Below are 23,181 nucleotides of genomic sequence, written 5' to 3' on the forward strand. Positions count from 1 at the left end.
GGGATTTTGGAATCAACCGGGAAGGCAACTGGAAATCAAGATACTTCTGGAATTAGATAGGGTGGGAGGGTTTGCTTTTGTTGTTTGCTTCATTTGGTTGGGGATTTTTTGTTTGGGTTGTTTTTTGGTTTGGTTTTTTTTTTTTTAGTTTTGCATTTATGCAACTAGTGTCTTTCTAAATCCAGTTTTAAATAACTGAAGACTCCCACTCATTTCAATTTATATTTATCCTGTTTAACTCTTTCTCTAAATTTATAAAACCACCTTTAAATAGTCGTATTCCTCAGTAGCTTTTATTAAAATGACTCACATATTCAAATTTATCTGAACAAAACAAAAAATGACAAATGGAATACATAAAGTGTTTCCCAGAACTTCAGTGTCTGAAAGCCTTTTATATGCTGCAAAGCGAAGCTGAAACGCAACTGCTTTTCACTAATGAAGGGTAATTTATGGAATTACTAACTCTCTTTGGTTGTTAAATTTGATTCAAAAAGATAATGTATTACTTTTCAATAAGCATACACATAAATACAAGTTTCTATTCAAATACTTCCGAGCTTTATCTGAAAAGGAAGCAACAACCACCACTTAGACAAACGTTCCTAAACAGAGTGTTGATTACCAGGCAGTCGCACTAGCTTGAACCTGAAGGTACCGGGTAACAACTGCATTTCTCTAAGTGATTACCCACTAGAGGGAGTCGCCGTTTCACACATTACATCCCAACTGGTAAATGATCAACATCAAAATGTGACTCCTCTTGAACGGTCAGAGCAAAAGAAAATATTACTGTAGGTAAACCAAAACCTGAAGTTTAGAAAGAAGTCAATACAAAAAGTGACATTAAAATGCTCTTTAGAAAAAGGGAAAAAACCTCAACCCACAGGTATTTTAGCCATTCAGAGATGTTTCTCATGTGCTGGTAACCAAAAACATCGTTTTACCAATGCACACACTCACAGAGCCTCTGATATACCTGTTCTGGTGATAAGTTTTAAATTTGAAAGAAGTAAACAAGTTTTGTGCAAATTAGTGCAAAATAAGATTAATGGTATTTTATGTTGTATTTCCACCATTAATTACATCAGGGGCAACATTACTGGGGCATGAGATAAATTAGCCTTCTGTGTACAAAATTCAAACAATCATTTCTCAAGGACGAGATCCCAAAGATTCTTATTACTGCTGGCAAGGGAAAAAAAGACAAAGGCCATTAAAAACAAGGAATATACCGTTTCAATCGATTTCCCACAGTCTTTATCACTGCCTGTTGGTAATTGCTTTATCTTTCAGATCATAAGTGAAGAGGCCCTTTTGGTGCTGACAAAACCATTGAGGCCCTCACACAGTTAATGCGCCAATTCCTGCATATGAAATTCCTTGTTGAAAGGGTAGAATCAACAAATGTTAAAACAAGACAGTCCTTGAATTCTATGCAATGTATTATATTTCTGTATAATAGGTATAGCCAAAGGTTTCATTTAATCCTTTAGCACATACACTTTGAGAACAAACAGAAGATACTAAAGAAAAATGCCAAAAATACAAATACAGATGCATGCTGTATTTTCATCTACATCAGATCTCAACACACACTTCGAACAAGAAGTCTGCCACATAAGCTCTGTTCTGTAATATACCTGATAAATCTGGCTTGGAGATTTTGAGCAAGAGCTGGAAATCACAGAAGAATCCCCATCACATAGTAGTACTTGAAGTTCTTGAAGTTTAATGTCTATCTCATTTAAGCGGTGAAATTCCGTTGGTTCAGGTGTGTACCCTTCTCCTGGTACCAGCCCACCAGATACATCCTCCTATCGAAAGATACAGAAGATATTTAATCCTCATTTCCAAGGAAACAGACTTTAAAGGCAGTTACACATCAAGTGTATCTCACTTTCAAATAAACTGTACTTAAGGATAAAAGTAAGTTTTCATCCATCTCTAAAGAGCTGAAATCTGCCAAATATTCACATACCCAGCACATTCAAAAGCAGATATGGACACAACTAGAGGCATACATTTTTCATTTTTAAATATAACCCAGCAGCAACTTAAATGAACTATAAAAAAAAAATACACAAATTTATTTTTAGAAAGTGCATGCATCTACATGCATTGTTAAAATGGTATTGCAAAAAAGAAGGTGTTGCTGACCTAAACACTCTTCCGCTATTATTTTACTGCTTCTATAAAAGTCCAAAGTCTGTGTCCTCACTGATGAGCCCCTCGGAAGCTGTGAAATAAAACTGCTTAAAGCCAGATGCTTTGCCTCCATGCCAGCTGGCCAAAGAGCACTCTGACAGTTCTGAATTATTCCATCCATTCTTCTGAAGGTTAAACAACTTCCTAGATCAAGTTGTCTTACACCCAAGAGAATCTTTAACCCCTTTTTCTTAATGATGCATCTCACTTTAGAGCCTCTTAGACAAGTTAGTCAAACCTTTAATACAGTGCCATGCCATGCCTATCACAGCTTCCTTCCATGCAGGCGAACTCTTTCCTTGTTGTGGTTTCTGTATTTGTTCAACACGGCAGTCCCAGCTCCATTTTGAAGGAATAATTGCTTGTCATGGTCTAACTTGCACATAGGTCTTGCTGTCCAGTGCTGCACAGTAAGCATCACTTTCTGATGCCACTGACATGAAAATCAATTTAGGAGTGTTGTGATCCTTCGTCTCTACCCTCTGCCCTACCTTGCACAGGGGAAAGCATCTGGCAGACATAGACCCACCAGTTCTAAGACAGAAAACATAAAGAACACGCTATAAGCTCACCGTTTCAATGCTAATATTGAAAAGGAAAAGCACAGCCTCAGAAACTGCACTAGAACTTTACTCATCATCCTAAAACACTTCTGTTACACCTTCCATCCTAGCATTCTTCATTTGCAAACTCTTAGAGACACCATATTACAGCTTAAGTCCAAGGAGCTGCACAGAGCTGACCATATAGCAAACTTGAGACAGCAAGATATTTTTTGTTTTTAAAAAAGACAAATGGAATTCAACAGTCACAGAAATGAGACATTCTCAACCAGACTGAACACACCTTGTCAAACTCTCCAACGAATTTGCATCTCAAAGTCTGGCAGCAAATGCAGACACACATCTATCCTGGTACACACATCCATCCTGGTACACACCTGCACAGCAGCACACCAGAAGTCCAAATGAAGTGGGACACAATACTATTCCCTACTGTCCTCTGAAGGAAGTGGAAGCAACAGACTGCTGTGCAAGTCAAAGAAGGAAATAAAATGAGCAGCAATGTCTAATAGGACAACCCCTTTCCATCTGATAAGGAGTCAAAAAGAGAGAAAGCCTGACCAAAACCAGTCTTGGAATGAAACTGCAGAGGTTGATACTATGGCAGAAACCACCTGGAGCTAAATCTCAAAATGAGGGTATGAGACATAATGTGACACCTGCAGTATATGACCAAAGAAGAAAACAAGGCAGCTATGGGAAAGCTGAGGAACATCTCTGAGGTGAGTAGCTGCCGCCTCAGTATGTTAATACAGAAACACTGGGAGAGACAGAAAGCACATAGTTCTTTTTCTGATCATGATTTACATTACTTTTTCCTTTTTACATCAGTAACACCTGACTAACCAATACGAATGTGCTCCTAGTACAGACAGTTGCATTTTATGAGTGAGCTTGGCCCACTTAATCAAATGAGCTCATATTCAAAAACCGAGGCAGGTTCTCCACAGCAACCTGGGACTCCTGGCTCACACTGAGGGAAGCAAATCTGCACAACCACCATTCACTGCAAGTGACACTAAGAGATTACATCTCTGTCCTGACCACAAAGATAGGACCTTAGAAGGGAAGGGCAATAATGTGAGGGAGGACATGAGTATGTTGCTGGTTTCCTTTCTTTTTCCTAACAGGAGAGGGACAGCACCTTACTATCTGACCTGACCATACTTCAACATCTGTCTTGCAAGGGATTCACATCCATCACTCCTTTACAGCTTCCAGATCAGTCCTCCGGCTATTCAAGCAGCCACATCCACACAAGAGGAGGAAATATCAGCTTCCAGTTACAATACCACTGCTATGAGGTCATCCGTGGTTCACCCCCACTACCCTAAAGCACACTGGTTGCAAAAAGAAAAAAGCATACCCCGAACACCTGCCATAAATTACTTCCATGCTAAATTAAAAAAAAAAAAAGAGTAATCTCTTTTGTGAAACAGAATCAGTTCTTTTAATGTTTTCTCATACAAGTACAATGTCACTAGTAAGCCTGACCAGACATAACCTACATGCAGAAGAGCCACTCAGAAATGTCTCTATATGCTTGCCAGCGTTGTGGAGCATCTGTTCAGGTGAGACAGTCACCATCATCATCAGTATCCAATGTGGCACTTACACTTGTGCCATGTTAACCACCCCCTAATCAGACATTGAAGCCCACAGTGCAAACACCTAGAAATGACTCTACAGGAGTCAGTTAAGCTGCACCTGGGCTCATTAGCTACAGCTCAGTGTCTATATCCCATGCTCTCATATCCCATGCTCCAAATACCCAAATTACTCCAGTAGTCACTTCTCTCCAGGGTTAAATGGACTTGCACATTCCCTTTTGTATTTTCAAGATGACTTTGCTTGGAAAATAAGCTTCTGTCCTGTCAATGTTTCCTCTGTGTTAACTCAGAACAATACTTTTACAACAGCACAGTCAGTGCTTATTAGTGTGGAACATCTGAAACAAATTATACCCCTGCAGCTTTGACAATTAAATTAGTATGAATATGTACTCCTAAAATATTTAAGAATTTAATTTTTAAGAAAGTGAGATGTGCTATTTCAATATTTGACATATTTAATAGTACAAGTCAAATGAAGTTATCTAATCCACATTACACTGTACAGAGGAATTCATACAGCACAGCCAGCTCTGCCTTGATTGATAACCTCCAAAACACTGCTTTAGCCAATGTGGTTGCACCAGCTTTTTACAAGTCCAAATTAAGTAAGGTGAAAGTGGCCATCAGCTGGACAGCTACCTGGGCCATCTTGAAGCAGTCTAGATTACTCATTAGCTGATAATCTCCTCATGATCTTTGTTATAAAGCAGCCACAGGAAATGCCTCACCCATAATATAATTCAAATGTGGGAGAGGAAGAATCTATCCCCAGACTAGACAGGTTTAAGTAACTAAGTATTATCCTTTCTTTTATTCTAGTTTGGCAGTAGATTTAGGAGCTGTTTTCTTTAAAGACATGATCTAGTACAGACTAGACTGACCCACAAATTATCATTCCCATCCTTGTCTATTGTACCAAGAACATACTGAGACACACACTGTCCGGTGTAGTGATCTATTTAAGGTCTGACATAAATAGTAAAACCTCTATAGATACATGCTGACATGATGGAGACACATGCCAAATACAAAATTCGGATAAATGTTATACTTTCCCATTGCCTTGATGCCTTGAGAATTGGTGCAAAAAAAGGTACACACAGCTAGCCAGAATTTGCATTAGCTATTCCATCTCTAAATTTTGTGAAGGACCCTAGCTTAAAGAAGAAGAAACACAATAAATACATCTTGTGAGAGAAGACTTGCAACCAGTAAAATGATACATTATAAAAGAAAGCCACTATTCTCTACGTCAAAAAGCTATGTTTACTAACAAAAGGTTGTTTAAAACATCTTCACGTCTTTAAAATGCTGACATTTATCAAATGAAGGACTATCTCCTCAAATTGAAACATGTCCTCAATCAGGCAAGAATAGAAAAAAAAGTATTGCTAATCAAACACCAACCTTTCCCACGAGAGAAGAAAAACAAAAAAAAAAACCAAAAACCCCACAACCCTCTCCCTACAGTTCCTTCCTATTCAAAGGCTGGATGAAGTACTGTTTCAGCTAAACATTGTCACGCTTACATGTGACATCATGCCAATCCTGTTGCAAGCAGATCTAATAGAATACCTTGAATCTTTTCCTAAATGCACGGACAAAAGATTAAATAAATAATGACCCAGTGAGCTTTATCTTGGTCCTTCTAATACGCAACAAATTAAAAGCACAATAAAAATCAACTCCCCTGATCAGTAGATCAATATTAGACCAAAGAGCCGTTCACCGCACTTTTTTAATGCTAAACTATGTCAAGTCAAACGTCTCCGCGCAAGGTCATTAACTGGTGAGTGTTTTACACAGATACATAAGTCAACCTGCAAGATCAGTGTTCATGTCCAAAAAAATAAATAAGTTCTCTATGTAAAGTGAGGGAACAAACGTCAGGTCAACAGGAAGACTGGTGCAATTTAACGAAGTCAGCTTTTCACCTCACGAACACAAGCACTGAGTGTAGCTGACGATAGTTTTAAAACTTTGCATACCAATGATCAATAAAGGCTACGTTTTCTGTGCTTCTACTTCAGCTTACTAATCGTGAAACAGCAGTTAATGTTAAAATACTGCATATTTATATAATCTTAGTCATTTGTCCATCAGGTTTTCCTGATTGATACAGACTCCTTCAACTTCTATGTGTCCCACAAAGTTCTGAAAATGCCAAAACATAGTGTATATTTACCAGTTTCCCTAGAGCAAAGAGAAAAGTTTTGGTCCACAGACCAAACGAGCTTCAACCTAGAAATCACACTGAAGTTGAGTAAGTTACAGATTTGTTACATGTCACAAACCATGAGTAGGTTAGTTCTCTGTTTCTATAACCAAGTTGGATTCACATGACAAAATCCTAAGCTCACCTCCTTACCCCATATCCTAAAACAGTAATTTCTGAGGATGGTTTTAGACACATTTTAGGGAAGAGTAATAAAGAGCATGACATCTTGGGTGTCTTCACCACCTTATTAGAAAATAACTCAAAAGAAAATATGGGAAGAGACAAAGAAAAAATGACATTGCATTTGCTTTTGTTTCTCTCTCCCACACCTAAGTTGTTATTTTACATAGTGAAAAATTATTTAGTCCAGATCATTTTAGATGTATAAGTTAAACAGAAAAGGGACATTGAATATATTTTGTTAATTTTACACAGAGTTCACATATTTCTTTGCTACTGTGATTCAGTGTATATTTAACAAATGTTGTGAAAAAGTTCATAACATTACTATAGACTTAATGAACATTTTAATATAAAACAAAATAGAAAGGTCACCTAATTTCTTTACACAAAGCAAACATTCTTGCAATATTTCTTCTTATTTATTAAAATGCTGGTTTCTTGAAGAGTTTTACCAAGTTTACATAGTTTGAGGATGTTCATTCTATGAAAACACCCATCTTTAGCATGTTTTATACCATATATAGTCGAAAAGTACTGTAAGTTCCTAGTAAGATTCATTTTTCAGACCAAATTTTATCTTCCCATCCTAGCAGGCTTATGAGTACTCCTGTAAAACAACAGAGTCCCTGAGAGCTCCTTCACAGTGATATTCCCCTCAAAGCAGTAAGAAAGAAAGGCCTAGGAACTGGGAGATCAAAAGACTATTTGATTTCTTTACATTACTTGGAATCATTTTGTGGCACAGACTCTCCTAGAAGCAGTGGTTGGTGGCATAATTAAACAATTTTTTACTCTCCATGAGGAAAGGTATTTCTGTCTGCTTCAGCTCTTGCTACCCACTGCAGTACGCAGACGGTACGCTCCTTAACAGTATTCCATTAAAGCATAAATGTCTAATACTTCAGTAGCCTTGGCTCCTCTGCATACTTTTAAGACTGAGTTGGAAGACACACAAAGATGCCATGGTATCTTTCTAAATGGACACATAAGCTTCATCAATGTGTATTTCCCCAATTGCTGCATTCTGAAGTTCATGTCCTCAAAAAACTCCTAGAGTTTCATTTGTAGTTGCTGGACCTGCTACCAAAGACTACAGCACTGGATTAATAGGCTGAAATTTCATATTTATGCAGAGAAAATAGGTCATCGTCTTCTCTGAGTGTGTTTCTAAGGCTCCTTCAACCCGCGCCTAACTTTTCTTTTAAGTTCTGCTGTTTTTCTAAGGCCAGGCATGTCCATGTGTTAATAAAATGAACAAAGAAGCCAATGAAAATTCATTCTTGGAGACAAAGGCAATTGACTTTGTCCAGCTTTTCTCTCGTATCTCAGTAGGTTGCTTCATGGTAGAACTAAAACCAAATCAAATTTAGATTTACCGCAAAAATAAGCCAAATACAACAGGATGGTACAAATTAAAGTTGCCATACCTCAAGACCTGGCAATTCAATTCCTTCTTCTATATCTTTCAACAGTTCAATTAGCCTTTTCCTTTCTCCTTCAAGCATAACAATCTGGTTTCCTGAATCCTTTGCTAGCTGAAATATTTACAAAAAGACATAACAAAAAAGCTTTAGAACTCCATTAGCTCAAACAGCACCAAACAAAAGTTTTTAAACTCTGTCAAATTAACATCCAAATCTTGCTTAGTGCCAGAATAGAAATTATCACATTGACAGAAAAATCTAGCAGCCTACATATACTGAATTGATAATCTTATAATAGTCTTTGACATAGCAGGGGAGTGGATATTTTCAATTGCATGTAAAATTGTTATAGCTACTAGGTCTTCACTGAAAAAAAAAAGCAGCATTAAAATCAAGGCATTTATTTTCTAACAGAAAATAAGTCGTCCGTAAGTAAGATTCCCATTCAGGCTATACATGGAAAACCTGCATACCTTTTATTTTCTATGCATAAGAACATCTTCCTTTAACTTAACAGTAAATACATTTAAAGAAAGTCTTAGGAAATATTTGCCCTCAAAACAAGCTATGTCCAGGCACAAACAGAACGATTCCATTTTCAGTACTCTTTAGCAAACACATAGAAGCAGTATTATCCCCACCAAGATGAGCATCCAAAATGAGAACTATCTTATACAGTACTCTGCCATAAACAACACTTTTAAACAGCAAGATTTTTCTCATTTATGCCTAATTAACTTTTAATGTTCCTGATAAAAAACCCAGTCTCCAGAAGTATTTATATAGTATATTTTAGTTAACATTTAACAAAATATTAATGATTTTATGCCTTAATGCTTACCTCAATGTTCTTTTTAATGAAATCCTGATTGGTTTTACTTTTGCTATGCTTTTTTTCTGCTTGATTAAGAAACTCATTTGTTTCTAAGTCACTCGGATAATCTGAAGTTTGAGGAAGAAAAGTTGCTAAGTTATGATCATTCTTTTTCTGATTCAATGAGAGTCGTAATAACAGCAATCCCATTTAAACCTTTAACAAACATGTAAAGTGGATGTGCAAACTTTTTATATGCTGTTTTCATTATTTATATAAACTATATTGGTATATTTAAACTGTAACTATTGTCAAAATCTAATCTCATTTTTAAGCTTTTATTATACGAGATCATTCAGTGTTGCGAAGGCTACAATACTTTTGGATTTCTGACCTCAAAAATGTTAAACATGGCAGCTTCAAAAGGCATGGCATTCCTTCAAACCCTATCATTGTTTCACTTTTATCATCAGTACAAAAGCAGACAATAATTTTTTTTTTTTAAAACCACAGAACTATTTGGAGACATATCAAGTACATTTTTTAAAATAAAACAGCTGAAGAACAGATGATATAGCTGATATTATTATAACACAGCTTATAAAACAAACTTTGTTCAAAAATAAAACTCAGAGCTGTAAAGCTGTTAAGCAGCCACACGATATTCTGACAACATCACACATGTTTTTTTTCAACAATGGGTTTCTACCCATTATACAAAAATGGGCACGTATTCTGTTTCTCAGAGACTTTACCAGCTTGAAAACTGCAATTCCTTTACGAACAGCAAATATTTATCACATTAAATAACAAGACTAAGCAAGTACAGCCAAATTCTAAGCCTCAAAAACTACTTCACAAGTAGGCATGGTACTTTTTGCTTTTCTGGAAAGCAGGGATTTGAAAAATGGGAGGGCTATTTGCCTACCAAAAAAACCCAGTTTAACATGCCAGATAACAGAAGATAGGCTATGGAAATTTATATGGAATTAGCACTTTTTCAGAGTGAGTAGATTGAAAGCAAACTCCCAAAGATATTAAATAAACTCCATGCATCCTTTTACACAATATGGACAAAAAACTGTGCAACATTCTCACCAATCAGACTTACTCTCAAATTGCAAGTAAACCTTAAAGGACTGAGGTGCTGGATCTGACCAAGAAAACCCTGTCACAGTACAAATGCACAACTGTTTACTGAAAGCATCCCAAACTGTCTTTAGTGTTTCAAGGTGACATCTTGAAACTATAAAGGAAGTGGATCATATAAGAATTTACCAATTCATTTGAACATGGTAAGTTGTATCCTGAAATGAGCAAAACACACCAACATAACATGCAACATATATAAAACATTACTTTTAAGCTACATCTTTCTGTAACAGCAGAATAAGCGTTTTTGAGAGGGAGCTTTCATCCAGAAGATCTCTGAACGTTCAAGTAAAGAAGAGACAGACATGATCACCGGGACAAAGAATACACAGAAGATTGCCGTGGGTAAGGAAAAAAGAGACTGCAGCTGAACAAATTTTGCATCGAGTTTTGGTAGATTTGGTCCAAATTTCACTGATGTACAAATCTTGATGAGACTGCTAAAGTAATACTATAAAAATAATACAGACATTCCTCTTCACAAGTTAAGCTACTCTTGTTCAGGGTCTGCCTTTAAAACAACTGTTACACGGGAATCTAAAAGCAACCAAACCAGTAAGTCTTAGCTATTCAGAAACCATATCAAAAGCCTCCAGCAGAAATAGTAAAAGTCATTTAAGGAAGTTGTAAGTGATCTCCACTGCATGCTTTTCCAAACTAGGAGAACGTAGAACATCTCAAAATAGTGCAAGCAACAGCAACTCCCAACCGTGCCTGTACTGGGAGCTTCAGAAGTCATTCCTGTCCTGAACAGAGGTAATGAAACCTGCCATTGCTATTCAAGGACACTCCAGCACATTGCAGAAATCGTGAAGGTGGAAGCTGAGAGTCAAGAGTCATTTTAAGGGAGGAATGAAGACACATGGTAGGAAGACAAAGAAATCAAAAGCACAGCACTGCTCCAACTCAGTGAGAAGAAATAATTAAGGTCACACATTGCTGGCCTGAATACAAGATAAAATGATAAGGGAGCTGAGGTCCAGGTTTAAAAATTAAAACATGCAGTCACATTCTAAAAAGTGCAGAGATTCTGCCGCCACCAGTGGCTCAACCGTGAGGAACACCCATTTATTATGTCCTTGTCATCTTAACCAGTCACCAGGAAGATAGATTCCTTCTGTTTACATCGAATGGTAGACAACACCGAAATAAATAATTGCAGCTGATAGCAATGGCAGCTGAAGCTATTCTTCTTATGTCACAACACATGTGAGAAGTTACTCAACCATACAAATTTGAATTTCAAATAGGGAAAAAACACAGGCACAAAAGCACAATTCTATTCATTTTGAAGTGTTGGACATACTAAACTACTACCAGCATTCGAAACCTCTATACAGTGCACGTAAACAAGTGATGTCTAAAAGAATCAGCACAGATGTTTGATTTTTGCCAGAAAGTACTTAACCCATAAAAGCAATGCACCCTTTAACGATAATCAGCATAACAAAATCCAAAATGAGTTGTCTGAAGATTTAGGTTTGTCAAAACATCCATACAATTTCTTCTGAAAACAACAAACTTACAGAACAGCTTAAACTGTATACAGCACCACTCTTAATTTTTAGATGGGTTTCTTCAATACAAGCCTATATATGACAGTTACAGTACCTTAGAATAACAGCAAAGATAAGTTTTTAAAGAATTTCCATGAAGAACCAGATACATTTTACAATAAATCAGTTACACACCTCATCATTTTGCAATGAAATACAGTTTTATAAACCTGAAAGTAAAAATTTTCTTAGCATGATGAGTAAAATGTTTTAGATAAGTCACAAACAAAATTATTCTCTTTCATAATTTGTAAAAAAATAATAACTGTCGCCATTCCACTAAGTAATCTTGCTTTTTCTGATTTCACTGGTTTAGCCACAAAGGTCAAGTCTTCATTACCCAGCCACTGTATATGTTGTTTTGCCATTATCTAGAAATACAAACTATACAATTAATAAAGCTTACCCTGATTATGCTGGGTGTTATGGCAATCATAATCTTCTGGATTAATTTGTGTGTGAAAGACCAAGGTACATATTTCATCTTCTTTAGCATGGGAGGGATCTGCAAGGAATTTTTTCAGTAAAATTTAATTGAAATGTATTTGAAGAAGATGCAGTTTCATGTGTACCATACTGTAACATCTCACACATGAAAGTTACAGAAATTTACTTGGATAAATTATATAACCACCACATTCCTCAAGAAATAACGAAGGGGGAAAAGTGGAAGGTGTGTCTCATGACTATTTATGTTTTTCATATGGCTGCGTTTTCGCTTTGAACAACTACTGCCCATATAGGACAAATAATTAATACATCCCAAGGCCCTAAAGTTCAAAAGCCTCCACAGACACCATGTGGCAAGTCATCTAGAACTTTGAATGAAAATAAAGTACCCAGGTTTTCATAGCTGTTGTCTGCCTGTACATGAATTATTAGACTTCCAGGTGACCTAGGTCAAGGGCATAGTCTTGAAAAAAAGTGTTCAAACATCCTATCATGCAAGAGTTGTTTCAGTTACTCAAAGAAAAAACTTCAGTTGCGGCATTGACATATATCAGCTGGAAGTATAAGGTAGAGCATTAACTTGCAGTCTATACACTTAGCACTTAGAGAAAAGAACTTGTATTGCAAAGAACCATAGTATAAACTTATGGAAAATGTGTTTTTCACAATGAAAAAAACAACCAACATTCTGCAATAGTGAAGTTTAATGGACTCAACTGGAAGTATGATTTTGTTGCACACGGGAATGAGTTTAAGGCTGCTTAATTACCTCTTAATTTACATTTCTGCCATGAATGTGTCAGAGGGGGTTTTGTGCCTGAGAGGCTGGGACACATAAGTTATTAATGATTTTGCACCCAGCACCTGTGTTTGATTTCACAGCCACACTAAAAGCTATAATCAAAAATCTCCCCTATATAATGTATTTAATAAAGCCTTTTATAAAATTGAAGTTCTGAAAAGCAAAATATATGAATTGCATTCCATCTCAGTATCAATCAGGGCACTCATTTAAATAAGACTTGAAAAGTAAGGCACTAGCATGTCACCAAAAATTCAAGATAAAGATCAAACTGGAGGAAAAATATAAATCTAAACCATGCAGAGTTTTTCCAGTATGGTACACCGGAACCTACACAATGCACATAATCTCTACATCAAGGAGTTACCTTTGAAATAAAAGAGGAATTGAAACATGTAGTTAATTAACAACCATATAGTCTTGCTTGCCTACTGGTCTTTTTTTACTATATCCTGACATCTACTGGAGACTTTTTATGTATCACCCATATCAGATTTTGTGTTCTTCCCTTAATAACCTAAACTTTACTGTAGAAATAAGGCAGTAATAATTGTAACAATAAGTTCTGTTGAAATGTTTTACCCACACATTGCTACTGTTATTATGCATGTACTTCCAACATTTAACCTGAGATTTTTGCTCAGCAGTAACTATTCAGACCTCAAATCCTTGTTCTTTCCCCAACAAGAAAAAAGACAAGATGTGCCACAATTCTGTTTCCTTTCAACCAGGGTATGTAGATGAAGGACAGGATGGAAAACGTGCATGTGATTGACACATCTCTGAGAACTCCAGCAACAAGACAAAGTTTTCAAACAGCAGATTTTTTTAAACCACTCTTGAACAGTTTTGACATGCTATATTCTTGCTACGTTCAGTCTCGTTTTGATTACAATGTCCCTCCAAAAAAGATTGTGAGCAGAATGCCTAGTTTGTTCAAGTGTCTCCCCAAGTAAAATCCTAGCCACAGAAAGAAAAAGGACATTTTAAAGTACCCAGTACTTTCTTTTTCCAGGTCTCTGCAAGCATGCATGTCCTCTATGCATTCTTGAAGAAGACTACCAATACTTGCTTTAGAACTCAAACCGATTTGTGTCATAGAATCATAGAATGGTTTGCGTTGGAAGGGACCTTAAAGACCATCTAATTCCTACCCCACAGCCTCATCCAGCCTGGCCTTGAACATTTCCAGGGAGGGGGCATCCACAGCTTTGCTGGGCAACCTGTTGCAGTGCCTCACTGCACTCACAGTGAGGAACTTCTTCCTGATGTCCAATCTAAACCTACCTACTTTCAGTTTAAAGCCATTGCCCCTTCTCCTGTCCCTACAGGCCCTTGTAAAAAGTCCCCTCCCAGCTTCCTGGTAGCCCCTTCAGGTACTGGAAGGTGCTATAAGGTCTCCCCGGAGCCTTCTCTTCTCCAGGCTGAACAAGCCCAACTCTCCCAGTCTGTCCCCATAGCAGAGGTGCTCCAGTCCTCTGATCATCTTTGTGACCTTCCCCCCGACTGGTTTCAATAGGTCCATGCCCTTCCTGTGCTGAGGGCCCCAGAGGTGGTTACAGTACTCCAAGTGAGGTCTCACAGGAGTGGAGTAGAGGGGGAGAATGCCATGGCACTCCACCGAATAGTTCCCCAAAGGGGTTAAATTCTGCTCTCCTGAAGTCCAAGGTAGCAAGCTTGCTGTGCACTCTTCTCGCTGCCCTAAGGATCTCGAACTCCACCATTTCATGGTCGCTGCAGCCAAGGCTGCCCTTGAGCTTCCCATTCTCCACCATCCTCTCCTTGTTGGTGAGAACAAGGTCCGGCATGGCACCTCTCATCACTGGCTCCTCTATCACCCAGAGAAGGACATTATCAACACATTCCAGGAACTTCCTGGCTTGCTTATGCCCTGATGTGCTGTCCCTCCAACAGATATTGGCATGATTGAAGTCCCCCATGAGGACCAGGGTGTGTGACAGGCTGCTCCCATCTGTCTATAGAGGGTTTCATCTGCTCCATCTTCCTGGTCGGGTGGTCTGCAGCAGGCTTCCAGTATAATGTCACTTGTCCCTGCCCTCCCTTTTATTCTGACCTATAAGCTCTTGGTCGGTTCCTAATCCATACCCAGGCAGAGTTCCATGCAGTCCAGCTGGTCATTGACATAGAGGGCAACACTCCCTCCTCGCCTTCCCTGCCTGTCCTTCCAATCCAATGCTCCAGCCGTAGGAGCCATCCCACCACATCTCTGTGATGCCAATAAGATCGTAGCCCTGCAGGCGTGCGCACATCTAACTCCTCTTGTTTATTCCCCATGCTACATGTGCTTGCGTAGAGGCATTTAATTTGGGCACCCACTTAAACTGACTAATTGGCTGGAATTCCTTTGTGGTATTCTTCAGGTGCTCCACATGTCCTTCTGACTTAGTAAAGAAAAAATTTCTAAATAGATTTTTACCTTTTCTTTCTCTATTCTACCTATAGTTTTACATTATTGGTATTCACTGTAATTTTTTTGTTATATGTCACATTCCACATATTTCTATATCATTAACCATTCCTTTAGCTTTCCTGTTAAAGAACTCAGTCCTTCATTAGTCATTTATCTACTTTTAATTAAGCTATAGAATTTGGTGCTTTAAATGCTGCTTAAGATGAAAGTGATTTTTACTGAAAGATGAAACTGCAAACATTTATTCTTAACAGTGTGTTAATTTCCACTTTGAGTATTTTTGTCTTCATTGTCATACCATGACGAAAGTCAGAAATTATCAGACTTCCTGGTCTTTTCTTCCTGAGAACAGTCTGCTAGCATGTTTTTAACACAGTTTCACTTTTTGAAACTGCCATCTATCCTGTTTTCTTCCCTAGAATTCTCAGGAAAAAAGCGAATTAAAAAAACTTAAGTCGTGTTTCACACCTTTTCCTTAGAACCACCCTCTATGTTATTTGATGATCCCTTTTACTCAAATTCTCCTTCACATTAAGAATCCTAAATTCTTTTAGAAGGCAATTAAATGTAACATAATCAGTATTAAATTTAAGTTACCCCTACTCCCTTTTGGACCACGTTCCAAGATCTGTGCTGTGCACACAACTTCCTGTATTGTTTTCCAACACATAACTCAGCAGTTAGTATCATAATGTGGTCCCATTCTTTTCATTCTTCCGTGAATGACTCCTAAAAAGGCTCAGGATTTCCCTCCATCTAAACCTGTCATATTATGAGATCATTGCCATCACTTCCTTCTCACTCTCCCCCACTTCCACATGAAAATTTTCTCCAAGATACATGTGTAGCAGGACCCACACCCCTTGAACTTCTCACTAACATTTTTAGGCCCACTATTTTTTACCTGCCTGCACTTCCTACACCAAATACTCCAGCCTGGTGAACTCTGCAAGACCACCAGCAACCACACATCAGTAATATTATCAAACATTTTGTTTGTTTACCAAAACAATTATGAATTCCTTATTGCCCAGATGTCCCAAACAGTAAAGACACCCAAGTTTTTCAGCAGGTTTCCACTCTGCACTCTCCCTACACCGGCTATCATTACTTTAATTTACCAGTGTTATCAGCTGTGCATCCTTTCTGAAATCATCTGTGTTTGCCATCAACTTGAAAAATGCAAGTTTTATTTATCCTGGATTTCTACCCTCCTGGGAGTAGCCAGTTCTTTGAAAAAATGCAGTTTCTATAAATGAAATTAGTGTTACGGTACAACTTCTACATTTGTGATATTGCAAATATTATTTCAGTTAATTTTTCAAATATTCCCATGATATAATTTAAATGCAAATATTATTTTACTCTAAAGGTTTGAAAGCATTCTTTTCAAAGCATCCAACAAAAGTATCAACATTAACCAAAATACAGGACAATTATGTCAGGGTATTTACTTCTCTTTCTTACTCACCCGCTGTATCTTGCCGCGAGATCAAAGCTAAAAAATGTTTTGTGTTTTCTATCTCCTCATGGCTTCCAGTGCTTCTGATAGACTATTCAAAAGAAATAAAGCATAAATATAGAGATACATGCATATATTTATTTTAAAGTAAATACTTCAAAGCAAAACACATGGTCTGCTTATCAAGTCTAATGAACTTCACCCTATTAAACACTCCTTGTTCAGTGGCAACATTTACTTACCACTTTATTTCTTCCTGAGGCTATCTGAACATCTCCTCAAGTTATGATAAAGGCATGGTGGAACTTTAAAGCTTCTCTTAGGTATTGTCACTTACATGGCGACACATTTCAGAGACAAAGAAGTTCTGTAATGTACATTTGTCTCTGAAGCCAAAACCATTGTAGTTATGAGATGCAGTTAAATGAACTTCAGTCATGTCTTTTTAGCAACTGAGATTTGTATTCATGTAAAGTATACAGTACTTAACCTCAGAGGAAATGCTAACTCTCATGTTTCAAGGCTTAAAGTGGCATTTAACTGCTAGAGACCGGGATATAATGTGAAGGAATTTGTGCCGTAGCATTCTTATGCCTTCTTTAGGGGGCATCTCCAATTTCTAATGTTAATTTCTAAGGACCACGGCCTTCTTTCTAAACTAAAACTTATTCAGAGTTGCTTTTTAAGATGCATTTCTTCACTTTAATCAGCCAACTGTGAGTTCTTTAATAACACAATGTGTCTGTATATGATAACTCTGTAAGACAGTACTCTAAGACACACTATTTACAAAATAAGCAGAACAATTCTAACCTGAAGTTCTTTCCAGAGCTTTGCCCTCATTTCTTCGCCTTGTTTTTTAATTGCTCTCTCCTTAACACGTTTTTTTGCCAGTATTGTGTCAAGTTTATTCATTTCCTTTATAGCTGCTTGAATCTGAGGATCTACATCTGTTTCTTCAGAACATTCCACATTGGAAGAGTTTGCTGTAGAATATATTTAAAACTCATGTTAGCTGGAAGCATTTCAACTTAAAAACTAACAAACAAACAAAAAAACCAAAACCCACACTAAAAAGCAGTACAAGTAATGTGATAACAACCATAGGCAAGTACAGTTATTCTCAAGCATGTATCATGTTCATTTCTAAACCTGTTTGTAGCAGGGAAAAATACAGAAGTCTATGTAACAGAATGCTGATTCAAACTGAGCTGTAGCAGTTGGATATGGGGATATGGGGGAGGAAAAGCCCCCCCATTTTGGGCAAGCGATTCAATTCAAAACTATAATGGAAGAGTGACATCTCCACAGTATTAACCAAAATCACAGACAAAATAAGCTTAAAAATAAAAAATAATTTCTTCAGCCTGACTAGCAGTATACACGTTGAAATGTCATTCATGAAAATGAATAATTCTGGGGTAAAGAGAAACTCTGTAATATCTCTACTTGTAAATATTATAGAAGTTTCAGTCTTGACTTTTGTCTCAGCCAAACCAGCTATTGGTTCTAGAAAAATTTTAGTTTGCAAAACACAAATGTTGAAACATTATAGAAACTACCATTATTTAATTAAAATAGATTTCAGTATTGTCTGTTTTTTTCCTTAACATGCAGATTACAATTTCTGGTCACTTTTAGCTTTTCCCCTTCCTACAGCACCCTCATGCTCTACATTCTTTTCTGGACAAACTTGGTTTCCACAGCAAGAGTAGAGGAAACACTTGTAACATTGTCCCTATCCCACAGACTTCCAAGTTTTGGAGTTCCGTAATAGTTTTTCATTTTCTAATCTTGTGGTGACAAATGCTTTACACACCCATTGATCCCAAGCGTTTACTGTGATGCATTGGTCTACTTTACATTATAACAAGAGATGAGTGATACAACAAGGGGAGAGCTATAAAAATCTAACTGAACTTCAGGGAAGCCCCAAGGACAGAAGATCAAAAAAGGGCACTTATTTCAACTGGCCTGAACCCAGCAGATGGATTTGAGTGAAGCTTTGAAGTTGAGGTCTCTCAAATTTCTCAAGAACTGAGTGTTACGTTAGATGACCAGCACTGCTGCACTGGGCAGAATCACCACTGGATTCTGCCTTACGAGACTGTGTAAAACTCAAATGCTATCATATTATTACAGAACACGAATATCCTTTAACAAAATAATCTTTAAATGAAGAATTCATCCAACACCTCTTGAATATTCACAAAGCCTATATATTTCCAAGTTGCAATATTTCTTTGTAACTATATAATATACACACAAATACACTGTGGTCCCAAACTCTCCTCAAAGCATTAACAAGCAAAGGAGGGGGAAAAAAAGTCATTGCACCGTTCACTTTATACACCTGGGAAGTAATACCTGTTGTTGCATTACTTAGTTTTTCTTGGGAAGGTTCACTTAATTTCCAAGTCTGTGTTTCCATGCTGTCTTCTCCAGAATCTGAATTAGACATACATCCTGAAAAACACAAGAGAAAGCCTTTCAGAGTAAAATAGATGTGAAAAACTTTTAAAGATACTGTTTGAAATTTTAGCAATTAAGAGACCAAAACAGGGTTTTGTCAGTTAAGGAACACCACAGAGCCGCTGCAGTGGATTACTGTTTAAAAAAATGATATGTACTTCTGTACCAGGACTCATGGTAAGCACGGGAGCAGGAATCAAAGGATTTCTTCTGATCCCAGCTCTGTCATGAAATCTTACCTAAGTTTGAAGAAGGTATCCATGTTTTCTGCTTCACATACTGGCCTTTGCTTCTCTATTTTTAAAGAGTCAGAAGCTCTAGCAAGTTGATTTATTACTATTTATAGAATGCAAAAATAATGCCATTTGAAGCACTTCTACAAGTGCTTTCATTAAAAGGAGGTATCGTGTATTTGTATTTAAAGTACGTTATTAGAATTAGCATTGTTCAGTTGTTAAATACGGTAACTTACAACTGTAATTTCCACTTTTTTGGACAGATGGACCATTACTAGGATACCAAGTTTCAAACAAACGGCCATGATCTCTGTGAAAAGTTTGATATAAACATCTTATTGAAAAAGCTTTCTAACACAGTTCCATGGAATACATGTAGATGCTTTCTCCTGACCTTTCAGGCCATTCCCAAATTGCAGGTCACAGCTTAGATGCCACAAGACACGTGCTGTAGAGGTAATGGCAGTAATAACAAGCTTCTTTCAAAGATGGATGCAAAATAGTGAAGAGAAGTGAAGGTACGAATTTTGATGCCTCCTTTGCTTCTAGAATTTTACCGATTTGCATCCTCTTTTCCCTCCACCTACAGAATTTTATGCAAACGTGGTATTTGGTCTAGCCAGGACACAAGAAAGCGTTAGTCATTCCCACACCTGACAGCTCACTAGGATTCAGTATACACTTCTGAAGAAAGGTAGTATTCTCCTCCGTGGTTTGCCGATCCGTTCTTACTTCCTTGCCATCAGACTTCTCCCTGTCATCACTTTTGTTTTCTTCTGGACAGCAGCCTTCTAGACTGCCTCTTTGATGACTACCAGCCAAACTGACAGGTGAATCAACCTATCAAATGCAAATTAATTTATACCATAAAAACAGAAGCCTTTGGGGGAAGGAAAAGATAATCACAATAATCATTTACTATCACAAAGGCTAACAATGATTCTATACAAGACTGCAGAGTACTTCTTAAATAAAAGAACCATTTTCAGATCTGATACAGAGTTCTGTTTCTTAGTTATCACATTGATTCTCAAGATCATCATTCCACACACTTCCAGATTTGGGATTGCCAGGCTAGGAAAAGACTCCAAGGGTTTATGCCATTTCTGCTACAGCAGAGGGTACAGCCAACCAGTTAAGAGTCTGTGTGTACAACAGCCTCATCCATCTCCTGACACTGTGGGTGCTCTGCATCCCAATCTCTTGCTCATACTATAGTTTTATAGCCTCTGAAGGGCTGAAAAGCTTATGTTTAATTCATCAGTCTCAAGACATTGCAATTTTCATGCAACAGCCTATGATGTTTCGGTCAAAACTTGGATTCAGAGTTATCTGATGTTAACCTTAACAGATGACTGTGAATGTATATAAAAGTATTTTAATACTTCTGTGAAGCACTGTGGTATGATGCCATTCTACAGACCGGTGAACAGAGGTACAATACAACTGGACTAATCTAAGTAAATCAATCTAAATCTCTAATTCTCAGATCCCAGTTCCTACATCCCAACAACTTTATCACATAACCCACTCCCAAAATTAAGTTAATCTCCGATACTAATTTTCTCAGAGGATGGATGAACACCTACTTCTGACAGATTTTGCTGAATCCCTGGAGCTGACATATTTCGTGGAATACTATGACTTCTTTCTTAAACCTTGATTCAAACGTATCCTGAGAGAATTGTGTGGTCAAAAATTCAACTTGTGCGGAATGCTCAAATGTTTGCTTTTAATAAGCAAAATAGTTTTATATTCCAACTTAAATTTAAAAGCACAAATGGGATGAAAGTGAAATTATGCACATACTGGCTTATGCATCAACAATTCACACATACTGGCTTATGCATCAACAGCCTATAGCTGTGTATCTAAAGACCATTGCCAGAATTTCAAATGTTTTTCCTTAAAATTGAGTTTTTTAATAATCTGGTTAAATATAAAGAGGAAAACAAACAAGTTTTCCAGGTTGTAGTGCTGAACAGGTCTTTTTCTTGCCAATATAAAAGTAGTACACATTCAGGAAAATTAAATCAGACATCATTCCATGCATGCATAAGGAGCAGCTCACATTCATGAACTCCCGCACAGCCCCTTAGCATACCTACAGAGCCCAGAACTCTCTACTGTAGCTAAAAGAGCAGAATCTTATTTCTTTAGCATTCTACTAAGAAGAACTAGGCAGAGTTTCTAATCCACTGAAGGTGAAATGAATTACCTTTGGAAAACGTGGCTCTGGTGCTGATAACTCCAAAGATGCATTCAAAGATCTACAATAAGCTCTTGAGCTGGATGCAGGCCTTGAAATTCTATCCAAGCTCACCCTTGTAATATCCACTGTGACCTAGAACTGGAATAAAAAACAACCCTCCAAACTATCAGTTTCATAATAAAGCAACAGAAGCCCGGTAATATTTCAGATATAAACAAGCTTTTAATCTATAAAAAGACCGGGGGGACCGGGCTCTGACACTGGCTCCGCACCACCGCCTCCCCGTCGGGAATCACCCACCCCGGAACCTTTGGCCAGCCGTAGCCACCTCCAGGCCTCAGCCACGACATCCCTGGCCTCAGCCCGGCACCCCCGCAGGGACCGGCACCCCGAGGCCGCCCCGTCCTTACCGCGGGAGGGCGGCAGCGCCGGGCCGGGGGAAGCAGCACAACCGCCACCGTTGCCATAACGACCAACTCACCGGCTTCTCGCGAGAATTGCAGGACTCCGCGTTAAATTGGGGCGGTACCATCTTCGGGATGGGGGTGATGACGCAGGAGTTATTTGTAGCCAGTTTCTAGGAATGCAAATGTAATCAAGCTCTCACTTGCTTAAAAACTCTGAACCACTCAACATCTCCGCTGAAGCCTGTTTTCTCCATCCTGATGGAGACAAATGCTGTTGGGGAGCGTCCTTTTCTTCCGTTCCCCCCCGCACATAGTTGGGCTGTTCCGGCCCCGTTTCCGGGCCGTCGGGATGGCAGCGCCGGTAGCTCAGCGCCCTTGCTGCGGTGTTGGGTGCGTGTGTGGCCGGGCCGGGTTGGGTCTGGCCGGCAGCGCGAGGAGTGGGAGGCCGGGCCCTGGGAAGGGGAGAGCCGGTCTGCGAGCCCGGCTGAGTCTCTCAACGGGACGCAGGCCGGGTTCCGGTGTCGCGGGGAGGCTCGTCCTCGCATGGCCCCGATGTCTGCGGACGGCGAGGCCCTCAGCTGCCGGGGCCCGGGCTGAGCGCTGATAACAGGGACGGCGTCTTACAAGACGGGTGGCTGCTAGGCGTGTGCTGTCAGCGGAGCGAGCGGCATGCCGGCACAGAGTTTACACCGGGATTTTCCAAAATCTCGGTGAGAAACGGTGGGTGCTGGTGTCCCCGGGGAGGGGCTGCAGCCGCCCGAGCCTGGGAGGGTGCGCGGCGCTCCGTGCAGGGCGGGAGGTCCTTCAGAGTCGGCGTTAAAGTGGTGTTGTACACGGAAGTTACAACCTCTTCCATGACCGTGTAATTCTCCTATTTGTTGTCTTTCCCAATTCAGTACAACCAGTTTTTTAATCCAACGGGAAAAAGTTGCAGTATTCAGCCTTTTGAGTAACTCGCTGTGCTGGATTCAGTCAGGA

The 23,181-nt window shown here is 38.6% G+C and overlaps 1 protein-coding gene across 1 annotated transcript in view; it reads right to left on the minus strand.

Moving 5' to 3' along the window:
• FSIP1 (fibrous sheath interacting protein 1) overlaps positions 1-22,328 on the minus strand; it is an 82,868-nt gene extending 60,540 nt beyond the window's left edge. The window contains 10 exon segments of the mRNA XM_010150447.1: positions 1,644-1,817; positions 7,863-7,865; positions 8,213-8,320; positions 9,051-9,151; positions 12,138-12,236; positions 16,886-16,967; positions 17,690-17,881; positions 19,221-19,342; positions 20,238-20,424; positions 22,278-22,328. Coding sequence (XP_010148749.1) covers positions 1,644-1,817; positions 7,863-7,865; positions 8,213-8,320; positions 9,051-9,151; positions 12,138-12,236; positions 16,886-16,967; positions 17,690-17,881; positions 19,221-19,342; positions 20,238-20,424; positions 22,278-22,328 — 1,119 coding nt within the window.
• Between the last annotated feature and the right edge of the window lie 853 nt (positions 22,329-23,181).

Source organism: Eurypyga helias, unplaced genomic scaffold (assembly GCF_000690775.1).
Source record: "Eurypyga helias isolate BGI_N326 unplaced genomic scaffold, ASM69077v1 scaffold1874, whole genome shotgun sequence".
Classification (NCBI taxonomy): Eukaryota; Metazoa; Chordata; class Aves; order Eurypygiformes; family Eurypygidae; genus Eurypyga; species Eurypyga helias.